Source organism: Adiantum capillus-veneris, chromosome 18 (genome assembly GCF_014529385.1).
Source record: "Adiantum capillus-veneris isolate H3 chromosome 18, ASM1452938v2, whole genome shotgun sequence".
NCBI classification, from domain to species: domain Eukaryota; kingdom Viridiplantae; phylum Streptophyta; class Polypodiopsida; order Polypodiales; family Pteridaceae; genus Adiantum; species Adiantum capillus-veneris.
This window is the reverse complement of record NC_140948.1, coordinates 31,256,335-31,282,244: the sequence shown is the minus strand read 5'-3', so window position 1 is coordinate 31,282,244 and position 25,910 is coordinate 31,256,335. Positions and strand designations below refer to the sequence as shown.

The 25,910-nt window shown below is 43.5% G+C and overlaps 1 protein-coding gene across 3 annotated transcripts; it reads left to right on the top strand.

Moving 5' to 3' along the window:
• Positions 1 to 5,693: 5,693 nt before the first annotated feature.
• On the top strand, positions 5,694 to 25,311 carry LOC147435433 (uncharacterized). Of its 3 annotated transcripts, none has more exons than XM_086488498.1 (9): positions 5,694 to 5,851; positions 6,205 to 6,375; positions 6,516 to 6,586; positions 6,658 to 6,717; positions 6,830 to 7,087; positions 7,241 to 7,303; positions 7,371 to 7,439; positions 24,890 to 24,935; positions 25,042 to 25,311. In XM_086488498.1, exons 1-9 carry the CDS (start codon positions 5,827 to 5,829, stop codon positions 25,101 to 25,103), a joined length of 825 nt encoding a protein of 274 aa, XP_086344624.1. In that variant the 5' UTR covers positions 5,694 to 5,826; the 3' UTR covers positions 25,104 to 25,311. The 3 variants fall into 3 exon arrangements, with proteins under 3 accessions (XP_086344624.1, XP_086344626.1, XP_086344623.1); XM_086488497.1 differs by having other exon boundaries at positions 5,719 to 5,887; XM_086488500.1 differs by lacking the exon at positions 6,516 to 6,586 and having other exon boundaries at positions 5,716 to 5,887; positions 6,650 to 6,717.
• Positions 25,312 to 25,910: the final 599 nt, after the last annotated feature.

Below are 25,910 nucleotides of genomic sequence, written 5' to 3'. Positions count from 1 at the left end.
AGACTTGCTGAGAATTTCAACTCCAGCGAGACTTGCAGCAGTTCTGATAGTAGTTTAGACAAAAAGAGCAAGGACAAGGCTAAGTAAGGGTCTTGGTCCCGAAAACTCGACGAAATGGCCAGGCAGATTGCTGAAATCAGTCAAACCAGACTACCAGTCAGGAAGATGGAAACATGTGCTCCAAATGCAAATCCGTTTCCAACGAATGCCCAGAGTGCACGTACTGCAAAGTGTATGGCCAATTGTGGAATAATTGTGGGATTCGGATCCATCATTTCAAGAAAGGTAAGGATCTGTCTCTAATTGCATTTACAAATCCCGAATCAGCTATGGTAGAGATGACGAGTGGACCTAAAGAGGAAAATTTCAGGTACCAGTGGGAGTGGTACTGGGCACGAAAGATACCAAGGGGTTACTGGTTGAGGCCGAGGTCATGAAAATTTCCAGAAGCAAAGTCTTAACTGTTATAATTGTGGGAAATATGGGCACTTTGCAACAAGGCACCCAATACTGAGGCTACTGAGGCAAAAGCGCCAGAACCAGTTCCAGTACGGGTAGTCACTCACAGTAAAGGGGTGATTATTGAAGAACTTCCAGACGAGCCTATGAAACCAGTCATTCTTGAAACTAGTAAATAGACTCAGCAGAGAGAAGTCTGGAAGGCTAAGGGCAAGGATAAGGTAGTCGATGAATGGCAAGAGCGGTGAGAGCTGGCAGTTAGGATCATAGAGGATCTAGCTAAGAAGCTACAAGAACAGCCAAAGATTTCTGATGCTTGTGTTATTTAGAAGATACCAGCCCGTCTTCTGAGAAAAGACAGCCATATCAATTAGGATCTGGAATCTCTGAGACCATGCTTGCTGCAGTGCAAGGACTGGTGGATGATCTAGGGCAGGTCAAATAAGATTTGACTGCAATAGAAAACACTGAACTATGGAAAGCACAGTGTCTTTCTCAGTGTAGGCTCAGTACAAACACCATAACAGAGGATTGGCAATGTGAAGATAGTCTTGATTCGTTGAGTTTTGATGATAATTCTGACCAGGAGAGAGAAGAGATCTATGTCAAAATTTGGGAACAAATTCAGACATTGACGGTCAAATTAGAAGATATCAAGAAGACTTTGCCTGAAGCAACAAAGTTCATCAGACAACGGAGAAAAGCTGAAGCTGATGCCAGAGCAATTGAATTGTCGGTTGTCATAGATGATGAGGTGCCAGTAATCCAGGTGGATTACAAGATCAGGAAACAATGGGAGTTGCTATCCAGTGTTATACTGGATGGAGGAGCAGGTGTGAATATTATGGGGGCACATCTTCAGCAAAGGCTGGGTATCACCGATTTAAAGCCAGCACCCTTTAAGGTTAGAATGACTGATCATAGAGTGGTTCAGGCAACTGGTGTGATTGAGAATATGCAGATTAGGGTGGGCAAAGAGAAATTCAAAACCAAATTTCTAGTATTGGATGCCCAAGGAGCATATGTTATGCTACTAGGACGACCATGGCTTCAGACGGTGCAGGTTGTTCATGATTACGCGAATCAGACCATAACCATTCAGGGAACCAGTAGGAGAATCCAGCTCCAGACAAATAACACCAGAAGCTGGAAGAAAGCACTTTGACCTGAGGAACTTTGCCAAAAATATGGGGTCAAGAAGATTGAACGGAAGCTTCTAGTCATGAACATTTTTTTGCTAGCTGAAATCGACTTGAATGCAGTGTTATTCGACAAGGCTTAAGCCAAGAAACAGAGAAAGCAGTTTCCAGATCAGTTCACTGAACTGAATCCTGGAGAGAGACCAGTTCAGTTGACTGAATCTTCTGAAGCTGATGAACAACATTCTTTACAGCTCATCACACTGAATAAGAGATTAAGGCATCAACAAGCTCATATTACTAGACAATATTTTGAGGATGACACTTTTATCTCTGGTTTGGAACACTTCCAAAGGCTGTATGTAGCAGCTAGGGAGATGGTTCAACATTGGAAGTCGATTGCTTTTCATGATAAAGAGCTGTATACCAACTACCTGTTCATCCCAACAGTATTCAGCTACTGGAAAGGGTGCTGAGTGGACATTGAATTTTGATGACAGTCAATTTACATTGGCAGAAATAGTCTTCTGCAGATCGCCACTCCATAGCTATTGAACTCGATTTGCTGCTACGAAACAGACCTACATATAGTGTACGAAGGAGGTCAAGATTCAATTAAAAGAACTCTTGCTTCAAATGCAGATTGCCATAGGTGTCTTGGATCAGAGGGTGCAAGCCATCATTGAAGATAAGCCTTCCAGCAGTAAAGGACCCCGAACCCAAATGTCAGTAGGAGAACATGCAACTGCTCTCCGAAAAATCTTTCAACTGGTCCGAATTACTAGGAAGATGATGCAGCAGGAGAACCATACTGTTCTCAATTTTTGGAGTTTGTACCCGATTCTCCAGTACTCCTGTATGCTTTACCTGGCAAGGAGGCGGAACTGCCAAGATTCTTCCCAGCCTTGTATCCTCAATATCAGGAACTAGTAGATCGGCTCACTTACTTCAGCATCACTGATGAACTTCGTGATGACTGGTATGAGCGAACCACTATGGAATGGTAAGCCTGGCAATCACTTGTCAATGATGCCCTCAAAAAGGACACTATCATGGACCTACAAAGAGAAATGCAAAGGTTCAATCTCTCTATGGGTCAGTGGAAGGCCCAACTCCGTGGATTAACAAAGATCACAAATTAGTTACTTCAACTTACTGTGGAGTCCTCCAAGATTCCTGAAAAGGATATCACTGCCAAACCAGGACTGGGACCACAATATAGAGAAATGGTGGAGATTCTCTTTGAAGCCAGACTAAAGACAAATCAGTCACTTCCGCAGGGATGGATTCACATAGCTTTGCATAGTCATAAACTGGCCAGAACCCGTCTGATCAAGGGCAAACACAGTTTATATGATCCCGACACCAAAACTTACAACGCCCTCATGCCTTATTAATTTGAGATAACCACAGAAAGGCGGGATCAGCTTGAGCAGGAGGCCATTTACAAAATTATTTAGAAGGACAATGCTGGCATTGGGATTCTGAGGCACCAACAAAGAAGAAGGGCAAGAGGAAGTGGGTTCAGTGGAAGGATACTGGGTAGTTCCATCTCAAAATCAGACGGTGGATTTTCCCAGCTAGGTAATGGAATCTCCTTGGATGGATACCCTTGGAATTACAACTATATGGGTGTAAAGCACTCAACAAGCATGAAGTACGGCATAAAGCTAGCAATACCAAAAAAGTACTATCATGAGGAACATCGGCCAACTTAGAAAGCCAAACGGGTTTTCTCAACAACAAATCAGAATTAGGTGTTGGATTTTTTTTCCTAGTCAGAAGGAAATTTTGGTTTATACCAAAATTCAAGAAAGGAGGGAAGTATGTAGAAGGCGAGGACAGTCCCAGCAGGCACGAACTGCTCCTTAGAAGGTCGACCAGCAGGAACAGCTACACTGGCAGTAATTACAGCAGTTACTGTAGTAACTCTGTAAACCTATAAATAGGAGCCACTACATTGTATTCGGGCTTCTTTTGGGGCTTTTTGTACTCTTGGCTTATGAGCTTTTACTTCTAGACTTTTAGCTTGATAAGCTTTTGGCTTTCAACTCTGTGATCACTTACTCCTGTAATCAATCCTTAGACTTTATCTGAGCTTAAGCCTGTTGTACACTGTATTGATTATCTTTGTACTACTGATCTGAATCTATAATACCATTCCCAATCTTCTAGTTTGTGTCTTCCATTTCAGTACATTATTCCAGCTCAGTTCTCTGTTTCAGTCCAGTACTACTTTCCAGTCCTCGTTAACTGAACCACCTAGATAATCAGTAGCTCTAAACTCTACCACTGGAATAGCTGTCTGAAGAGACTAGCTCTCATTCCAACTAGCAACGTGCAATAGAGAAGAAGAGGCTGAAACACCTTCTGTCATCCCTGAACAACTTCAACCATGAAAGGTAATTTGCAGAGCAGGATTGGGTGCAAAATTTTAATGCCACCCCTGCTCTAAATGGTGTGGATCGCAATGACTATTAGCTTCCCACAAGCGAGCACTCCCACCACAAATTTTCTTCGATAAACATGGCACTAGTGCTAAAAATAGTATCGATGGCCCTTCCCACGCCTTCAAGAAGCTTTAGTGAGCTACGATACCACTAAAATGCCTACGGAGCTATGGACATGCTATTCTCCACCCAACCACGTCCTCTTATAAACCCCCCTTGACACCTCTTTAGGAGACCCATACCCCTATACTTAGCACTCTATCTATAATCAGCCTTGCCTGAGGATTGTGTCCCACCCAAAGGGCATCCTACCCTTCTTATGACACTTATGATAAAAAACCTCTTCTCTAAGGTGGGTATACTTCTTTCTCTAATGAATCAAACCATCTTTTATATATGGCTAAAATGAAGGTTTAGTTTTGTGTTGTTTGTTTCCTCTCCTAGATTATCCTTGAGCAAGGAAATGTACAATGGTCAACACTTGAAAATTTATCCTCATCCACATTGTGTAATGCAAATAAACATGAATTTTAAATCTCAATCGCTATCCTCTCACAAAAAGCCCAAGTCGCCCTTGGTTCATGAATAATCTCATATTAATGACACACATTCCTACTTGCATACCTTGTGAGCGTTATGCACAACATCAATGGTTTAAAATTTTTGGATAAAGAAGTTAGCTTGTTAGGAAGCCACAATTGATATGTTTAGTGCTAGTGAAGGTCATTAGGTGAAACATTCCCTCACCATGTGCCTTATTTTGGGTTAATAGTAACAATCCTGCTCACATGGGATGGGGCACTCCCATATTTCTTAAGACGCAAAGGAACCTTTGTGGGCCCTATGTGGTAGCCCTCTAAGAGGGCTACTACATAAGCCCTGCAAATTGGAGGGCTCTTTCACATTTTGTAGGACCCTCTCAATTGGAAGTAGAGCCTAGAAGCCAATGAATTGACCTACAACCGCTAGCCAATTGTGCTAATTTTGTAAACTACAACGTGCGAGATGTAAGAGGCTACTTGCATCGTCCTATAAAAAGGTGATTCTCAAATGAAAGGGGTGTTTGAAGCACCTCTTAACGAAAATGCAGGGAGCCAATGATGGTGTAGCACCGAGTTGAAAAGGTCACAATGCTTATAGGGCCACAATGATGTGTTATGAGGGCTGTGCCTTTGAGGGCTTATGGGGGAGCCCTCAAATTGTCCCAAGTGAGCAGTGGGCCAATGGGTAGCGCCTCCTCACTATCTCACATGGGCATGGGCAGGAGGGGATCAATGGCCCACACCCATTTTGGGGATCTCTTTGTGCAAATTTGGGAAAATAAGTAAACTCGAGTGCATCAAAACTTGTAAATTCGGGTGCCCCCGGATTCGAACCCGGGACGTCGCCTTTGCAAGCCTATCACCTTAGCCACCTCACCTACGCGTGCTTGTTGAAAGCATTGGGAGAAGGGTTTCTTCTATGATGAACCCACCGCATTGTAAATTCGGGTCAGTTTAGTAAACTCGGGCAAAATGGTACATTTGGGGCGCGCCGCAATATCAATGGCCCACGATGTCCGCGTTCCCGAATCCCCTTGTGCCCATGGCCGTGTGAGATAGTTCCAACCATAGAGTTTGGACAAACTATTGGACATTTTGCAAGTTGTAATACTCGGAAATGAAGTAATTCTCCGGGAGGCCCAATGCAGTGGGAGCTGAAATCAGAAGAACTCGAGAAAACATAGCAGGAGTCTACTTCCTTCGCTTGCTCTCGGGAGAGCCTTTCCTTGAGCCCAAATGGAGAGTCTTTGTGCTGCTGCAGGTAGCACCTTTGCATGCAGGCATGCATTCTTTGCGGGTGAAGATTGAGCATTCCTCAGAGAGAGAGAGAGAGAGAGAGAGAGAGAGAGAGAGAGAGAGAGAGAGCAGATCTCTCACAGGAGTCTGTCAAGACTTAAAAGGATGCCGATGTTGTGCACATGCAGTTTGCACCTTATTTATCACGGTTGTTGATTCTTTAGTTAATAAAGGCTGCGTCATGCATAGATCAGGAAATTTATGCAAGCAAATGAATGTGCAGATTTTACTCCCTGCAGTTGGATTTATGTCTTCTCAACATGACGTATTTTAAGATTCTTGTGCACCTAATCACATAAATCTGTATTGTTCTTGCAGGCAGTTCTATTGCTGCTCCCATTTTCAATTCTTTTTGCTCAGTTTCCAAATCTCCGATGCGAGGCACTTTCACAAGCAGTTTAGCTTTGCAAATGCAATCGCCTTTTTGCCTCCGATCTGGCATTTCCAGCTGTGTAAAGCCAATCAATGCCATAGCCTCTATTCCTGAAAGTATGCTTAATGTACTCTCTTTTAGCATCTTCTTCAATTTGCTATATTTCGTAGCATGCTTTTGTGCAATGTTTTGCTTTGTTGCTTGTATTTTGATGAATTGGGTATGGAAAGTACTTAACAATTTGTGTGCTGTTTAGAGGCTAATGAGGTTGAGAAGGAAGTTAGTTTAAATAAGAATTTGGCTTCTCTTGCTCCAAATGCTTTTGAGGTACACTTCTTACATGGTAGACAATCTATCTCTTTATCTATTCATTTTACAACAAATTGTCAGCTTACCAGGTCCAGTCTCTACTTATGGAGGTTTGTGATGAGACAAGCATTGCAGAGCTAGATCTTAAGGTTAGATGCTGGATTATTTAATGTGATTTGCAATAAAGAATTGCCATTGCAGCAAGTCCATGCATAAGTTTATAATAGGATTTGAATGCACTTGGCTTGTGCTTCAATGTAGGTAGGTGCTTTCAAGCTGCATGTGAAGAGAGATGTCGGAAAGTTGAAAGGGTCTGCTCCAGCTGTGCCTGTGGCACCTCCTGTCCCTAGCAAGCCTATGGTAGAATCTGGGCCACCCGTGGTTGTATCACCGGCACCAAAGTCCCCATCTGTATCAGCGGCAGCGATACTTGCGAATCCTGCCTCCAAACCAGGCTCCAGATTTGGTCTTTTGGAAGCAGCAGCCGATGAAGGTCTACTTTTTGCCACCTCTCCTAAGGTAGTTCTTTCTCTTCTTGCCTGAAGGGCTACTTTAATCTTCATCAGAGTTCTTGTTTATTGTTTGCTATCTGAAAAATGAGCTGATGCCATTACAGCTTTTTCTTGCTGTATTGTGTGGTCATGTGGTGATGAAGCCTCAATATTTGTGCAGGTGGGATTGTTTCGAAGGTCACGTGTTGTCAAAGGGAAGAGTGGACGTCCTTTGTGTGAGGAGGTAAATATTTTTTTATAGGTTAGTCATGGTGTTTCACAAGGGCAGGTTTTGAAAATGTTAGTTGCAGGGCCAAATTGTAAAAGAGGGGCAAGTGGTATGCTATGTGGAGCAGTTGGGGACACAACAACCTGTTGAGGTACGAATGGATTTGAATGCTTAAGGGAATGTGTTAATCAGTTTATGTTCTCGATGTTAGACATCTATTTCTCTCCATGCCTTTTTCTACTCCTCAACGAGGAGCAAAAGCCCTGTAACCCTTCTGTTCCCTTGGTCTTTCTCTGAGTTTATTCTTAGAAAGAGGACTAGATTGGCTCAAGGAATCACTCACTGGGAGTACATAATGTTGGGAGGCTTTTCCTTGATTCATCTAGTTATGCATTCACTTTGTACTAGGGGATATATAGATTATGTTTTAAAGTTTTGTCAAGTTGCAACCAGTGTCTAGTAAGTAAATTCTATATCTCTCTAGTGGTGAGAGGACTATCAACCACCTTTTCGTTGTGCTAACTCTTGATTTTTATCTTGTGCTTGGCTTCATCATGGCTACATCTACTTGCTTTGTTGTCACCAAAAAAAATCAGCACGTAAATCTTTTTACTGATGTAAACTCAGCTGTGTGTGTGTTGCATGAACACCTGCTCCCTCTCTGTGCCATATGGACCTGCTATTGCAACTTCAAAGCGAAGGTGAGTCTATAAAAAGTTAGGTGGGTGATGTTCAGGAACGTTCTGAGCTTCTACATAGGACGCGCATTTATGCAATAGTCCATTAGATTGGCAATTTCCATTGTACGTAGCTGCACTTGTGGGTGTTGCTTGTCACAACTTGGTGATGTGGCATGCTAGCATCGGACCGCAAGAGGAAGAAGAGCCGAGCCCAAACTGCACTAGAAGAAGGCACCGTGTCTAGAGGCAGCAGCTTGGAAAATGCAGCTCGATTTGCGACGCAAAATGTGGGGTCATATGGACTGATAGCGTGGCAATTGGGATGTCGTTCCTTTTAGACCAATTATTGAAAGCATTAGATTTTTCACCTTTTGGGGCCATCAATTTTTTAAAAAAGCAATCGATTTTCATGCATTTGAGCACTTGTAAAAGCAAGAGGCCAAGGGCCTATAAATTTAAGCCTTGTCATTCTCACGCTTCCGCAGTTGCAGAGTTTGGACGAGTGTTTCTCTCAACAGCTGGACACATCTGAAGTAATATAACAAAATACTGCAAGGGACGCCTAGTTGAGGGGCTAGTGCATGTGGGAGTGAAACTCTTGCCATTCCGTCTATTGTCTTAGTCGAACTGATTGAAGTATTTGCAGATTTCTGCTCATTTGTTATTTTCCGTTGGCATGTAGTGCACTCCGGTTTGGAAGTGGTATCTGATCATCAGCTGTTTGCTTTTTTAGCCAAGCAAATTGGTCTTGCGGCAATAGAAGGGGATGAAGAAGAAGCTTTTTGTGCGATCAACGAGAGTAATCGAGAGATTTTTGCAGAAGAATACACATATATATGCATATATTTATGTTTGTATGTTTGTGTGTGTGTACATACTGAACATTACTAAAAAAAGAAAGTGTGTGTACATACAGATACGTACGTATATCTATATGTACGGGTGTGTGTACACACACGTACATGTAGATATATGTATGTATGTATACATCTTTTCATATAGATATATGTATGTATGTATGTATGTATACATGTTTCCATATATGTATGCATGATATATCTGATTATAGAGAAAGAGAGCAGAAAGCAGGCAACGCATTGGCCGCTTTTTGATAGATTTGATTAGCCTTCACCAAGGGTCGACTTGACCCGAAAGTACATGGAGAAGCGTGTGCAAGTCTTCTCCAAATAGTGTTTGTGGCATTACAAGCTCGTTTTTGCTTTTAACAGCCCAAAAAACAGGCTTTGTTACACTTTTCTGTGTTTTAGGATCTCTAAAAATCTTCTTTTCAACGGATAAGAGTTTTGAAACACCATAGAAGTCAAGAGTTGATGTTCTTCACGATCCCTATGTATTGGCGTGGCCTGATTTTGATTCTGACTACTTCGAAAAAATTAGGTTTTCAGTAGCAAATTAGGGCTTGTTTAGAAAATTTTAGCATTTGTCTAATTGATTTTGTTGATCCTCTCGTTGTTTGTTTAAAGGGTCGTGGGACTGTTGTGGACTAAGGAAGACATATTTACAAGCAATTGGAAGCACGGGCGATGCATATCCACTTTTATAAATAGGAGGAGGACTATTTGTTTGATCATTAAGTGAACATTTGTTTGAAATCTGTCTGGAAACATTGTTTTGGTATTGTCTGATTGGGCCTCAGTGCCTTTAAATATGAGCCTTGGGGGTCAGTTATGGCAGATCAGTGTACGGTTGCACACTTGCAAACAACTCCCGGGTAGAGTACCTGCTGTGAGCACTTCCGGCGAGGGATTGGACGGAAACACAAAGATAACTGCAATCTACACGCTTGGCAACACTTTTAGTACTTCAAAACAACTTGAGAGAGAGAGAGAGAGAGAGAGAGAGAGAGAGAGAGAGAGAGAGAGAGAGAGAGAGAGGGGGGGGGGGAGGAGGAGAAGGAGGAGAAGACACGACTCGGTGAAGTTCCGAGCCTGGGTGCATTGGCCTCAAAGAGAGAGAGAGAGAGAGAGAGAGAGAGAGAGAGAGGACTCGGTGAAGTTCCGAGCCTGGACGCATTAGCCCCAAAGATTGGTGCCCCTCTCGGTATTTCTTTATTATTGATTTGACAAGGTACAACTCCCGAGGGTTTGACTCTCTCTGAGACTCTGTGTTCAGATGCTCTCCCGGAAGTGGCCCATGGGGGCACTATAAATTACAAGGGATGTCAAAAGCACCACCTTAAAAGCATTAGGTCTAGCGCAAAAAGCCATATGTATAGGCGCCATGTCATCATACTTAGTGGAAATTGTGGGTGTCTGCAGTGCGACGTGGCATTCTCAGCACAATTCACAGACGTCCGTATAAGTGTTGCCCTTCACTGACTTGTCACATACCCCTCTCTTAAGAAGAGTGTGACGTGACACATCCAATCCTATGTGTCCGTGGACAAGCTACAACATGACCAGGGTTCAATCAATCAAGTCAATCTAGAATAGGAAGTGATCTGGCACCTTTGTGAGTCTGTTCGCAGACCGTGCATGCCCAGACACTTAGTAGATGCATATCCTCCGGTTGCACACAGCATGATCATCAGCCCTTCCCATAAGGATCCATCATGTGAATTTTCCAGTGCATTAAACCTATTTTCCCTATTTTTGACATTTTTATAAGTGACTTTCGGTGGAAACTAGGTAGGGCAATTTTGCTAAGATAATATATAAGCAAACCAGAGTTAGCACTTTCTGGCAGAAGAGGCAGCAGGAGCATTGCTCAATAGGCCAATTCTCAAGCAAGACCAACACAAGGACCTGGCCTTTTCTCTCAGGAGCGGAGCAAGCATTTCCAGCCTTGAAGACTCAACGTCCTCAACAAGAGCCCCTCAGCAGATTCCCAACGTTTTCTTCAACCAAAACGCCAACACATCAGTAGCGTTTTCAGCTTTAGAAAACCGGCGTTTTTCAGCCTAAAAAAACCAGCGTTTTCAAGATCAGCAAGCCGGCGTTTCAGGACCAGCAAGCCAGCGTTTTTCGGACCAGAAAGCCAGTGTTTTTCAGCCAGTAAAAACCAGCGTTTTTCAAGCAAGATATACAACGTTTTTGACAGCAAGAAAACAACGTTTCCAGCATTCAAGTTCATAGAAGATAGAGATTCAGGTCGTCGTCGCCGTCGTCTCCAAGTTAGATCCACCTTGCACTAGATTTGCATCTCATGTTTTAGTGTTGGAAGTGGTTTTAGAAATTTTCAACCATGGATATTCTTAAAGAAGAAAGAAGCATGACTCTAGACGAAGTTGAAGCATCGAAGGAGCCATAGAAGACTGTCGCTTTCGGCATGGCCCAAAGAAGCAAGGGTTGCGACCTTTATGAAGTTCAAGTACCGCACGACCCACACATCAGAGTGGGCCGGCAAAGAGTCCCTTCCAGGATTCCGGATGCTATTGGCGATCTCCCTCGACGCCATACAGTTCGGTACTAGTACCTCACTTTGAAAAGGAGGGGATGTCACGTGACACATCCAACTCTATGTGTCCCTGGACAAGCTACATCATGACCAGGGTTCAGTCAGTCAAGTCAATCTAGAATAGGAAGTGATCTGGCACTTTTGTGAGTCTGTTCGCAGACCGTGCATGCCCAGACATTTAGAGTAGATGCATATCCTCCAGTTGCACACAGCATGATCATCAGCATTCCCATCAGAATCCATCATGGGAATTTTCCAGTGCATTAAACCTATTTTCCCTATTTTTGACATTTTTATAAGTGACTTTTGTTGGAAACTAGGTAGGGCAATTTTGCTAAGATAATATATAAGCAAACCAGAGTTAGCACTTTCTGGCAGAAGAGGCAGCAGGAGCATTGCTCAACAGGCCAATTCTCAAGCAAGACCAACACAAGAACCTTGCGTTTTCTCTCAGGAGCGGAGCCAGCATTTCCAGCCTTGAAGACTCAGCATCCTCAACAAGAGCCCCCAACAGATTCCCAGCGTTTTCTTCAACCAAAACGCCAACACATTAGTAGCGTTTTCAGCTTCAAAAACCCAGCGTGCTCAGCTGCAGAAAACCAACGTTTTTAGTCACAAAGTGATGATGTGGCTACCCACAACAAAAACCCTAAATTCTTGCAAACCCTAATTTTTGCCTGAAGCCCTAATTTTTAGAAACCCTAATCTCTGGAAACACTAACCCTAACTGCTGGCTGAAACCCTAAAGTGGCTGGAAATCCTAATCAAGCGGCAAATGCCACGCGGCAGCAGTGTACGGATTTTCCAGATTTTTCGGAGGTGGAAAAGTCAAGCTAGCGACGCTATTTTCTTGCTTTCTCTCCCTAGCGACGCAATGTTGAGCTTTTGGCTACACAAGGAATTGGAGAGAGAGAGAGAGCTGATTTGCTTTATTATTGGCTCTCTCTTGAGAGAGAGAGGATTTTGCTTTTGAACTGAAAGCTTTTGGGGCTCTGCTTTTAGGCATCCCTTGTAATCTTTATATACGCGGTGAGGGCCTCACTTCTCAGAGCATTTGGACGCAGAGTCTGAGAGTAAAACCCTAACCGCTCTCTTGTACTTTGATCATCGATTAATTCATAAAGAAATACCGAAAGGGGCGCTAGTCTTTGGGACCAATATCTCTAGGCACGGAACTCCGCGGGGCTAGTGCAAATCTATTGTGATCTGTGACTTGTTTTGAAGTGGTTATTTGGTGCTGTTGTGATTGATTCTTGACTTGGAGTGTCCAAGTCTGTTACAGTGGTATCAGAGCACGACCGATTTCTCTTCTACGGAAAATCCGATCCCCAATTTTTTTTCCGCGGCACCTATGGCTTCACGCAAGGATCAGTCGACTCCCTCTGCATCTGGAGATGCGGGTAGGGATCACAATGAAGATTCCGGCATAGAGTATGGCCCGCCTCGGCCTACTCAGGCGGAGCAAAGAGAGATGAAGCGTCGTCAATTGATCGGCGATGCAACAAAGATGATGCTCAGTTTTGCTAAGGATCCGAAATTGGCAAAATATATGAGTGAGATTTCTTTTCAGGAAGTGCATGCGCAGTGGCAGAAAACCACTACACTACCCTTGAAACCCGCTCTCAAGAAACCTTCTGATCACAAACAGTATACAGAGAAGAACTAGAAGAGGTGGTTGATGCACGGATTGCTCAGCTTTTTGACGTGCAAAAGAAAGCCAAAAAGCAGAAGAAAAGCACTGACTTCCTGGGATATTTGGGTCGTCAATCGACATTTGACAAGGCAAAGAAACAAAAGAAGCGTGTTCGATTTGAAGGAGTACCTAGTTCTTCTTCTTCTTCTTCTGACAGCTCTTTAGATTCGAGCGAAGAAGACAGAAAAGGTAAAAAGCGAAGCAAGAAACAATGCTTCGGAAAGGGCAAGAAAAAGGCAAAGAAGGCTAAATCTCGCCTAGAGACTGACAGTTCTACTGAGGACTCGTCTACAGACAGCTAGATTCTGATGATGGAAACTTTTATGCGAACGAGAAGAATTTTTATAAAGCCAACCAGTATGACTTTCTGGAAGATAAAAGAAGAAAGTCCGAGAGTTTAAGGAAGGTGGCCACTCGATCAAATTTGATACTTTTTCAGGATACTCAGATGCTTCGAAGGCTTTGTCTTTTATACAGCAGTTTGACATCGCTTTCGCAGGAGGACGCTACTCAGAGCACTCCAAGATTCGGAGAGCTGTCTCTTACTCTAAGTACTTGGTGGTCCACGCTTTTGTTAAACAAGACTGCGCTAGTTAAATGGCTGAAATTTAAGAAACTTTTTATTTCTTCTTGGTTGACGCAAGAGTATGAACGAGATATACGAGCTGCTTGGAACCATCTTCGGATGACCAAGAAAGATACAATCAATGCTTACTGTGAGAGATTCTGGAGCTCTTTTCTACCCGCCTCTTTATTCAAGAAGATCTCGTTTAGAGAACAGATTGAGCGATTTACCTTGGGTCTATCTCTAGAGATCCGAGATCATTGCTTGGAGCAGAAGTCAGCTTCTATTCAGGAGTTGATGAGTCATGTGAAGCGGGGCTTTGCCATTCACTCTGGCAGTCTGACCTACCCCACAGATGAGGCCATGACACAACAAGCCAAACAGACTTCTGGAATGAAAGTAGAAAGAAAAAGAGTAACCCAAAGAAAAAAGATGCACGACCCAAGCTTACTCCTGAGGAGAGAGCTCGCTTCATCAGAGAGGGGAAGTGCTTTGGATGCGGGGAACATGGACATATCTCCGCGAAGTGCCCTAAACAGGCATTGAAAGGACAGAATGATAAGGACGACGACAGGCCTGAGAGTTCGAGAGCAGTTGAGGAACGTGGCAGAAAAGGCAGATGGAAAAGCATAACTGGTACCACATGGCATGGGACCTGCACCGAATCAAATGAGTGAAAGTACAAACTTTGCCGTTTTTGGGGCAAAGTGAAGGATCAGGAAGCTCTTTTGAAGGAGCCAAGGCCAACTTCTTTTCACTTGGAATTGGTGGCTCGATTTGGAATTACGCCCGATAGACTGATGCCACAGGCGGAGGTAGTTCGACTGGCACCCGGACGGGATGTTGCCATTACACCGAGCATTGACAAACTTCGTTTGCAATGACAGGGGTGTTCAGGGCACGCGAGTGACGTTCTACTCGGAATTCCTTGCTACCACAAGAACTACGCCGTGGTTGACTACCGGGCCGAGAAAGCGACTTTGATAAATGAAGGGCTCAGAGATTGTACTTGATGAACTTCAGTTTCTTTACTCATTCTTTTGGGAGAGAACTGAACGATGGATAAAGGTTGAATATGTTTTGACCTGAACAAACGAACGCCAAGATTTTTCTCCACACGTGCTGATTGCTTTTTAGAGGGCTTGAAGATCAGACCATTGATCTGATACTTGGAAGCACGCCATTGAACCAGCCACCTTACCGTGTTAGCCGAGTACAGAATGAATAGATTATGAACCAAGTGAAAAATCTCGTGGAAAAGGGTCTTTTCCAACTTAGTACTTCAACGTATTGCTCTCCACTGTTGTTGGATTTGAAGAAAGACGGATGTTGGAGAATGTGCATCGATTATAGAGCTCTCAACAAAATCACCAACAAGAACAGATTTCCGATTCCTAGGATCGATGATACACTCGACAAGTTACAAGGATCCTCGTGCTTTAGCAGGATGGACCTGAAGAGTGGATATCATCAGATCCGAATCGCGTCGGAAGACGTCTACAAGATAGCCTTTCGGATTACTTTTGGGTTATTTGAGTTTTTGGTGATGCCTTTTGGCTTAACCAATGCTCCTGCGACATTTAACCGGATGATGGACATGATTTTTCCAGAGTACAGGCTATTTGTTGGCACTTTCTTTGATGATATCATTGTTATCTCTAAGAATGAGGCAGAACACAGAGATCATCTGCTTTAGAGAGACACTTTTTGGGACACTTTGTCTCAGCAGCAGGAGTGCAAATGGATCCGGCCAAGATAGACACTATCCGTGATTGGCCTGATTTGAAGAATGTCCATGAAGTTGAAAGCTTCTTGGGATTGTGTTTGTACTATAGGTGGTTCCAAAGGTTGCTTCCCCTTTGCATATCTTGATACAGAAAGGAGTCCCTTTTCTCGTGGGGATTCATAGAGGTGACTGCCTTTCAGACATTGAAAGAGAAATTGACTACAGGTTTAGATTTGACTTTGCCGGACTTGCGGAAGTCATTTGAAGTATTTTGTGATGCTTGTGGTCGTAGTCTGGGTGCGGTCTTAATGCAAGAAGGCCATGTCATTGCTTACGAGAGCCGATTGTTCTCTAGGCCGGAAATGACAGCACAGATTTATGAGAAAGAGCTTTTGGCGGTTATCCATGCTCTTACTCAGTGGTGGCACTACCTACTCGGAGCGGATTTTACTGATTTTACAGACCATCAGAGTTTGCGCTACTTCTTGTCATAGAAGCAGCATTCGGAAAAGCAGATGCGGTGGGCGAACATCTTGTCACAGTTTCACTTCCAAATTGTCCACGTGCAAGGACAAAAAAATGTGGTGGCAGATGCTTTGTCTCGGAAGCCCTTGGTTCTGGCTATTTCCGCGATACATCTTAGGAGCTTCGAGGATATGGTCGACTAGTATGCCACAGATACAGATTTTGCAGATATTTTCACACGGATACGGGATGGGGAGTGAGTAGCAAGATACTCCATTCGAGAAGGCTACTTGATGAGAAAAACTATGTTGTGCGTTACACAGCCGTTGAGGGAAAAGGTTATGACTGAATGCCACTGTCCACCTTTTACGGGTCACCGTGGCATTGCTACCACCATGAAAGGGGTAGAGAGATACTTCTTTTGGCTGAGACTCAAAAAGGATGTGGAAGAGTTTGTGCAGTTGCTTAGTATGCCAGAAGGTTAAGTTTGACAAGCATAAGGCACCGGGATTGTTACAGCCTTTACCCGTACCCACCCATCCTTTACCCGTACCCACCCATCCCTGGGAAAGTATTGCAGTGGATTTCATTTTTGATCTCCGAGAACACAGAATGGTCACGATGATTTTTCGATAACATGGCATGTCTGAGACGATTGTCTCCGATAGAGACCCCAGATTTATGAGTTTGTTTTGGAAGGCAATTTGGGAGAACATTGGCACGCAGTTGTAGTTCTCGTCATCGTTCCACTTGCAAACTGATGGGCAATTTGAGATTGCCAATTCAGTGGTTTTAGATTTATTGAAGACTTGTATCTCGGATCAAAAAACTCAATGGGAAAAGTACTTACCTTTGGTGGAATTTGCCTACAATAACACAATACACTCTTCGACGGGGAAGACGCCATTTGAGATTGTTGAAAGTGCTGCGAAGGTTCCATCCTTCTTGAGCACGAAAGGTTAGATTTTTTTTGAAGCGGATGAATATATGCGAGACTTGGATACGGTTTTTGCCAAGGTTCGCGAGACTTTGCAGAAGTCTTAAGAACGACAGAAAAAGGCAGCTGATCGCCATTGTCGCGACTTGAAATTGAAGGAGGATGATTGGGTGCTCTTACGTTTTGAGAAGGCACGCCTAAGAAAGAAAAAGGGAAAGGAGAGACTTTTTCCAAAGCTTAGTATGCGATACTACAGACCTTTCCAGATCACTGAAAAGATAAATGATATCTCCTTCCGATTGAAACTGCCATATACTTGGAGGATTCAGAATGCATTTCATGTGAGTCTCTTGAAACCTGTTAAGGGTGATGTGCCTGATGATGGGGAGCCTGATGAGCAACTTGAAGTGGAAGAAAACGAGGAGATCCTTGTTCCTGAACAGATTTTGGCACATAAGGATACGAAGACTAAAGGTAAAGTCCGAAAGCGGTTCTTGGTTAAGTTCAAGAACTATCCTACATTGGATGCGAAGTGGATGGAGGAGGAGGACCTAGCAGATACTCCTCAGATTGTGAAACTTTACCTCGATGCTTTGGTTTAGCATAGTCTACTCCAAACGGAACCCAAAAATTCAGCTTGGCCGGAGATCTGGTGCAGTGGGATGCACAAGAGGGGAGTTACTCCGCTCCTTTGTCAACAGATGCCTTGATTTTGATACTAAAGTCACTGATGTCTCTTTGAGCTTCAGGGATACTGAGAGCTGACAGTATTCTGCTGGATGACTTTATGAAATGGAATTCCTGATTATGATACTAATTTGTTCTCAACTTCTTTTAAGTGTAGAAACTGAGAGACGAAATGATTGCAGCAATTTGGTCTGATTGATCTCGAATAGACATGGCAAATAGGGGTTAGTCAATCGGACATTGATGAGGTCCCAATTGGACCTAGATGCGATTGCTAGCTACATTGCCAATAAATCATGGTCTAAGATACGAATGAATGTTGAATGTCATGTGATGTCCTGTGATGTCGTGTGATGGGAGTGTCGATTTGGTACATGTGCTAGATGTGTGTTCCTAGTACGTAGCTACTAACAGTCAGTGTCTGCTAAGACGGTTTATGGCTTTTGTCGGTTTTGCAGGCGTAATCGCGGTCGATTACAATGCTTTCAAGAGGGGGGTATGTCACAAACTGATGACGTGGCTACCGACAATAGAAACCCTAATTTCTGCTAGAAACCCTAAATTTCTTGCAAACCCTATTTTTTTGGCCAAAAACCCTAATTTTTGAAAACCCTAATCCTAACTGCTGGCTGAAACCCTAAAGTGACCGGAAACCCTAATCAGGCGGCAAATGCTACGTGACAGCAGTGTACGGATTTTTCGGAGGTGGAAAAGCGCAGCTAGCGACGCTATTTTCTTGCTTTTTCTCTCCCTAGCGACGCAATGTTGAGCTTTTGGCTATGCAAGGAATTGGAGAGAGAGAGAGAGAGAGAGAGAGAGAGAGAGAGAGAGAGAGAGAGAGAGAGAGAGAGAGCTAATTTGCTTTACTATTGGCTCTCTCTTGAGAGAGAGAGGATTTTGCTTTTGAACTGAAAGCTTTTGGGGCTTTGCTTTTGGGCATCCCTTATAATCTTTATATACGCGGTGAGGGCCTCACGTCTGAGAGCATATGGACGCAGAGTCTGAGAGTGAAACCCTAAGCGCTCTCTTGTACTTTGATCATTGATTAATACATAAAGAAATACCGAAAGGAGCGCCAGTCTTTGGGGCCAATATCTCTAGGCACGGAACTCCGCCGGGCCAGTGAATTCACTTTGTTTGTGTCCATTGCACTCCCTCACTAAAGGAACGGAAGGCTCTCCCTTCCGCAAGTAAAAGGAATCCTTGAGCACAGTTCGGAGCACTTATCTTGAGCAAAGTTCAACATTCACTTCCGTTGCACCTTACAAAGAGTAATCGTCCTCGATTACACCTGCAAAACAACTATAGGACAGAAACTTTCTTTGATACATTCGGAGATCATGCAGTTTGCAAATCACACATTTAGTTCACATTGACTACTGTGTTTGAATCATTTAGTCTAGACATCTCATCCGTTCATAAGTTTTGATGTACCCAGATCCCTGTGTAGCCATCTCTCCCTCCGGAACTATTGATGCGTTCACCATAATGTCCAGTCATCTGATTCATATGAAAATCTTGATGCACTAGAATCTTAATTCATCATTCAACATTCTTCATGCATCATCATCATTCATTCAAATTTCAAAACAAATGTCATGATTCTCGTCTTGAATTGAAAAGTTATCGGATTCATTCCTAAGCTTTGATTGCTCCCGATTGTTTTCAGATGTAAATTTCTTGCTATGTCATCCTTGATTCCACTTGCAAAGCATGCAAAATTTCAAGGAGATGACTCACCTCACTGCAAAGGAGTGGATGTCCAGCTCCTGCTCCCAAATGCTTTCTTATGCATGTTGCTCGCTCCTATTACCTGTTATTTGTACACAAATAACAAGATCTTCCAAAAACATTAATTTTACACATGTTGAATTTTTTTGCAAAAATCGTAACTTTTTGTTGAAAGTCCTAATTTTCCAAAGTTGTCGGAATCAAAATCCATTTTGCGTCAATGTGTAGAGCTTATCGAGAGGATCAAGTTTGCCTTCTGTCGCATATCCAAATTTTGAACCGTTGATGAGATTTTTAGAGGTCTCTGCAACACAGAAAAGCATCAAAAAGCATGTTTTTAGAGCTTTTTAGGGGACAACCCAACTCCTTTTTCTTCTCCTTCTCCTTCTGTTGTCATTTCTTCTTCATCCAACTCCATAGCTTCCATCCGTAGGTTCGTGTAGGATCAGTGTCACGGGACTGGCACCACGTGCCAAGTTCCAACGGAAAAGAACAGACTGAACAGACTTTTAGCACTTCAAATAACAACTGAACGGAAAGAGATAGACGACACGGGGAGTGGCGAAGTTCTACTCGAGAGAGCACTGGCCCCAAACGTTGGTGTCCCTTTCGATATTTCTTTATATTACTTGAATTCAGTACAATGCTGGTACTCCTGCTCTGCACCTTCACATTGAAGCGTGCCAGAGACTGAGCCCTTTGCACATATTTAAAGGCCCTTGGCCTCAAAAGCAGTTACGTGAAAAGCAGTTACATGAAAAGCAGTAAACTCAAAAGCATCTGGTCCAAAAGCGCTGCACCCAAAAAGCTGCCTGCACGCTTTACAAAAATCCGTATGGGCTGCCACATGAGCACAGTTTGCGCAAATTGAGGAATTCCGTACTGCTGCCACATCATCACAACAAGCACAAATTGTGGAAATCCGTACGGATCTACCACGTCAACATCTTCTACGCTTTGTGTGTGTGTGTGTTGGCCCCGCTTTGAATTTTTTATGCCTTTAGGTCCCCTGGCCCCAGCGAACGGGGTTCCATAAGTTGGTGGAAACTTCTCTTTAAACATAGGCCACTCGGCAAGGCTTTGTAGTCGGTAAAACTTCTTCTGTTGCTTCTGCTACTTCTCTTAGGGTTTAGGCCCCTCAGTCGGGATCTGCAAGTTGGCTTCGTTCTTCAGTGGCTTGACACGTTAGCAATTTGTGACAATCGGTTTCTCTTCTGAAAAAGGAAAAGAAAAGAAGTTTTTTTTGTAGATTCTCCATGATTTCCATCCATGTTGACAGGATTGCGCTCCGGTTTGCAGAGGGCAAGTGGTCTTAGGTTCTTTATTGCTTAGGCCCTTTGAGACAGAGCGATGAAGACGGAAGCGCGCCCAATGTGCGATGGACTAAGGGTGGGTGTCACTAGTAAGGTCGGGGCAAGGCCACAAAGATTCTTGCTTTGTCTGTAATAGACTTGGACACTCCAAGTCGAGGATCTAGTGCAACACATATGAGAAAACTGAAAGAACTGAACAAAATTGAAAGAGAGAGATGACACGGTACAACAAAGTTCGGCGCCCAAAGAGATTGGCCTCAAAGATTGGCACCCCTTCTCGGTGTTTTTCTCGGTGATTCTTTATTGTTACAAAATACAATGTCCGAGGGTCCTTTTCTCTCAGTAGTGTCTCAAGCTAATTTGTGGGAGAGGAGCCCTGGCAATTCTTATATAGGCCCTTGGCCAAAATCAGTACATGCAAAGCCTCAAGTCCAAGGCATCTTGCCCCAAAACTCTAAACCTGCAAGTGCGTTTTGCGAAAATCCGTATTGTCACAAGACGGGCACCACGTGCCAATAGAAAAGAACAGACTGAACAGACCTTTAGCACTTCATTAACAACTGAACTGAAAGAGAGAGAGAGAGACGACACGCGACACGGAGTGGCGGAATTTCACCCCAGAGAGTATTGGCCCCAAACCTTGGCGCCCCTTTCGGTGTTTCTTTATATTGCATCAACACAGTACAAGCCGGTACTCGAGACTCTGTACCTTCGCCAGGAAGCATGCCAGAGAATGAGCCCTAACCTTATATGTAAAGGCCCTTGGCCTAAAAAGCAATTATAGTGAAAAGCCTTCAAACTTAAAAGCATTTGGTCCAAAAAGCAATGCCAAAAGTTGCCAGCGTACAGAAATCTGTACAGCCTACCACATCATCAGCCAGCGTAAATCACGGAAATCCGCCTGTTGCCCTTAGGGTTAGGGTTAGGATTTTTGTAGTTTTAGGGTTAGGGTTTCTAGAATTAGGGTTTCCAGGTTTTAGGGTTAGGGTTTCTAGAATTAGGGTTTCAGCAGTTAGGGTTTCTAGTAGAAATTAGGGTTTAGGCCCCTCGGCCACATCTGTAAGTTGGCTCCATTCTTTAGGTTTTGACACGTCAGCAGTTTGTTATACGTATGGTCTGCCATGTCATCAGCGTAGAATGTTGGAATCTGTATGCAATTTTGGGGGTCAATCGGGGTACCATAAGTTGGTACAACCTATAAAATTGATGATCTTTAATGTTAGGCCCCCTTGGATAGGCCCTGCAAGTTGGTAAAACTTCTTTTCTCTCTTTCACTAGGGTATGGACTCCTTCTTTGTTCGAAGTCCGTCCTTTAGGTAATGCCATGTCATCACCTTGTGACATACCCCCCTCTTGAAAGAATTGTAATCGCCCTCGATTACGTCTGCAAAAATAGACTAGGACAAAAACTAGTTCATTAGACATTGACTTGACATACTAGACCCCATTTATCCAATACTTGCACGAAGACTACAGTCATTGAACATTCTCATCACATTCACATCACTATCCCCATCGAGATTTTAGATGAGAATCATGATCATTGTAACTTATTTAGCAATCACACCGAGAGTGCGCTGATTTCTGACAGGTGTCTTGATTGACTAAATCTTGTTACTATCATATGCACATCACCTCTTAGGTGAACAAAACAAAAATGCTACAGTCATTTCGTCTTTCGAAACGTGCACTCAAACAATACACAGAGGAGAGAGCACATGTAATAAATTCATTTTAGGAATTCCCATTTCAAAGTACTTCTTTACATAAAGTCATTTAGCAGAATGCTATCAGCTCGTCAGTATCCCTGAAGTCTCAAAAGAAATCAGTGACTTTATTCCATCAATGTAACCTGTGACAAAGCAGCATAGTAACTCCCCTCGTGTGCAGTCCTCACTGCACCAGATTCAACCCGTTGATTCATCGATAACTCTTGGAATAGTCGGTGCTAGACCAAAAGCTTCAAGGTAAAGCTCTAAAATCTAAGGAGTATCGGCTAGGTCCTCCTCCCCATCCATTTTGGATCCAAAGCCCGGTAGTTCCTGATTTTTACTAAATACCATTGTGTCAGCTTACCTTTCACTTTCCTTTCCTTGTGAGCCAGGACCGGAATGAGAAGCTCCTCTCTCTTCCACTTCGGGCTGCTCCTCTGGCTCCCTGTCCATTGGCACTTCACCTTCGAAAGGTCTCAATGGACTCACATGAAATGCATTGTGAATCTTCCAAGTATCCAGTAACTTTAGTTTGAAGGATACATCATTTATCTTCTCCTGAATATGGAAAGGGCCATAACATCGCATACTCAGCTTTGGGAAAAGTCGCTCCTTACCCTTTTTGCTTCGTAGGTGTGCCTTCTCAAAGTGTGAAAGCACCCAATCAGCTTCCTTCGAGTGTAAGTGGCGTCGATGCTTGTCTGCTGCCTTCTTATGCCGTGATTTAGACTTCTCGAGAGCCTCAAAAAGCAGTGCCCAGATCCTGAATGTATTGACGTGCTTCAAACATCTTATCTTTGGTGCTTAGAATAGGTGGAACCTTCTTAACACCCTCGATAATCTCAAATGGTGCCTTCCCCGTAGACGTCTGGGCCTAAACCCTAACAAGAACAAGCAACAATAGAAAAAGTCCTACCAACTTATGGGACCTCGTCCGATGGGGCCCAAGAGACATAAAGGATTAAAATAAAGCAAGACCCACCAACACGCAGTCAGGATCTTCCGCTAATTGTTGACATGTCAGAACTGTACGGATTTTCGCATTTCACGCTAACAGTACTGACATGGCAGATTTTCGCAAAACGCGTTGACAGTGCTGACGTGGCAGTTGTATGGATTTCCGCAAATCACGCTGGCAGATTTTGGCGCTTTTTGGACCAATTGCTTTTGAGTTTGAAGCTTTTCACTGTAACTGCTTTTCAGGCCAAGGGCCTTGAAATATGAGGTTAGGGCTCATTCTTTAGCATGCTTCCTGGAGAAGGTGCAGAGTCTGGAGTATCGGCTTGTACTGTGTGATGCAATATAAAGAAATACCGAAAGGGGCGCCAAGGTTTGGGGCCAATACTCTCTGGGGTGGAATTCCGCCACTCCGTGTCGCGTGTCGTCTCTCTCTCTCTCTCTCTCTCAGTTCAGTTGTTATTGAAGTGTTAAAAGTCTGTTTTGTTCTTTTCTATTGGCACGTGGTCTTCGTCTTGTGACAGTGGTATCAGAGCATCAGGCGTGTGCTTTCCTGAAAGCATACCGGTCCTACCAAAGAGCAGACAGAGCAAGATCGCACTTCCAAAGTTCATTGGAAATTTTAGCTTCGTGCTCCGATCCCGGACTTATTACCCACTCTTACCCTTACTACATCGCGCATCGGGCGCGCTCCCGTCTTCATTGCTCTGTCTTACAGGGCATAAGCCATAAAGAACCCAAGACATGGAAATCATGGATTCAACAGAATATTTGTAGTTTTTGCTCAACGAGCTTCACGACATTCTTTTGCGGCATCCTCAACAGTAGACACCTGGGGCATTAGAGGAGGCAACATATAGTTAGAGAGAGGGCTCACCCTTCATATTTAAAGGCCCATGGCCATTCCAAAAGTGGTTACATGAAAGCTACAAGACTAAAAGCATCCGATCCCCCAAAAGCGGTCAACGTAATTCTAGGAAATCGGTACAATTGTCACGTCAGCTGCCAACAGCTGATGACGCAAATGTGTGTGAGGGTCCCGCTTTGTTTTAATAATTTGGGCCAGGATCTGCAGGTTGGCTAGGGTTAGGCTCGGGGAGCTCTAACGCGGTTGGATCTTTAGTGGCTTAACACATCAGCAGTTTGTGACATACCACCTATCTTGGTGATGTTGGTTGCCTCTTCAGCCTCATCTTCGTCACCAACTGCTCTCTTCTTTCTGCTCCTCCATTCCCTCCTTCTGTTGGATTTGGCGAGCATTTGCCCCGACACCGAGCTTCTCGTAGCTGCTCACTGTCATCTTCACCGCTAGTGGCTTTTGATGGCTCTGTTTCTTGACTTGCAGTTGCTGAATGGGCTTTTGGTCGAAGTGCATATCTTTCAGAGGCTACTAACATCCTCTCTCCCCTTAGCTCGCCAGGGCACTTTTACTCTCTGTAGGAGAGGTTTTTTACTATGAGCTTCCGTCTTTTCCGTTTGGCCGTGTGCCTAGTCGTATCTCATTTTACAGTTCTCCGTTTGATGCTTACAGGCCTGCTATGTAGACAGTGATGTACTTGCTCTCAAAATAGGCACCAGTTGGGCATTCTAGGAGATTTTCAAGTAATAGAATCAGCCTTCTTTCCTTTCTTGAGAGAGAGAGAGAGAGAGAGAGAGAGAGAGAGAGAGAGAGAGAGAGAGAGAGAGAGAGAGAGAGAGAGATTTGTCACCTAATGCAGGCTGAAAATTCAGGAGAAGTTGTGAAAATTTTATGTAAAGATGGAGGTAAGGAATCAAATGATAATTATCACTTAAATTGAATGCAATGATTGTGGATGATGTTCATTAGATTGAAACCATGGAAGTAACTGCTCGATTTCCTTGTTTGCAGAGCCAGTGGGTTATGGTGACCCACTTATTGCAATCCGACCATCGTTTCCTGGCATCAAATAGAGTGTAGCTTACAGGCAAGTCGGGTGTTGAAGTAGGTAACTGGTCCGTTAGGAAATGATTTGAGAAAATTAGATATGGCTGGTCCTCCTCTTTTTTTCAACCTCGTTAGTCACAATTTTTTCTACCAGAAAAACATCCTTTTGTCTACAAAATTTTGCCCCATGAGTGGAAAATTGATTTGTGGCAAATATCAAGACAATTCTCTGAAGTCAACATGTTCATGCTTTCACTTTTCTGATTTGGATTGGTTGTATGCTTTAGCTAGGTTTCAAAAAAAGAAAAGGTGCAAAAACATGGCACTCAATTTGTTAGCTGTGAAATGGCAGAGAAATGCAATGAATCTTATCTTAAAGAATTTTGAATGTATACATATGTACATGTGTGTGTGTGTGTGTGTGTCTATATATATATATAAAAAGAGAGAGAGAGAGAGAGAGAGAGAGAGAGAGAGAGAGAGAGAGAGAGAGAGAGAGAGAGAGAGAGAGAGAGAGAGAGAGAGAGATTTTATGTGTATGTGAGGCGGAAGTTGGCCTATGAGACAAATCAAGTATACATGTGGGTATGTCTTTTTTTTATTAGAAAAGACAAAACAATCCAAACTCGTACAAAATAAAGAGAACCTTGGTGTATGATGGGATCTAACGGGGGGTGATGGAGCTCTAGTACTAGGGATGTGTGCATGTCCTTATGGTCATGATTTATACAACCATGCAGATGCATCAAGCTAGCTAGCTCCATTCTGTGCTAATAGGGGGGCTCTAGAATGCGGTACATGGGAGGATGGGAAGCAAGGGCTGCTCGGATGAA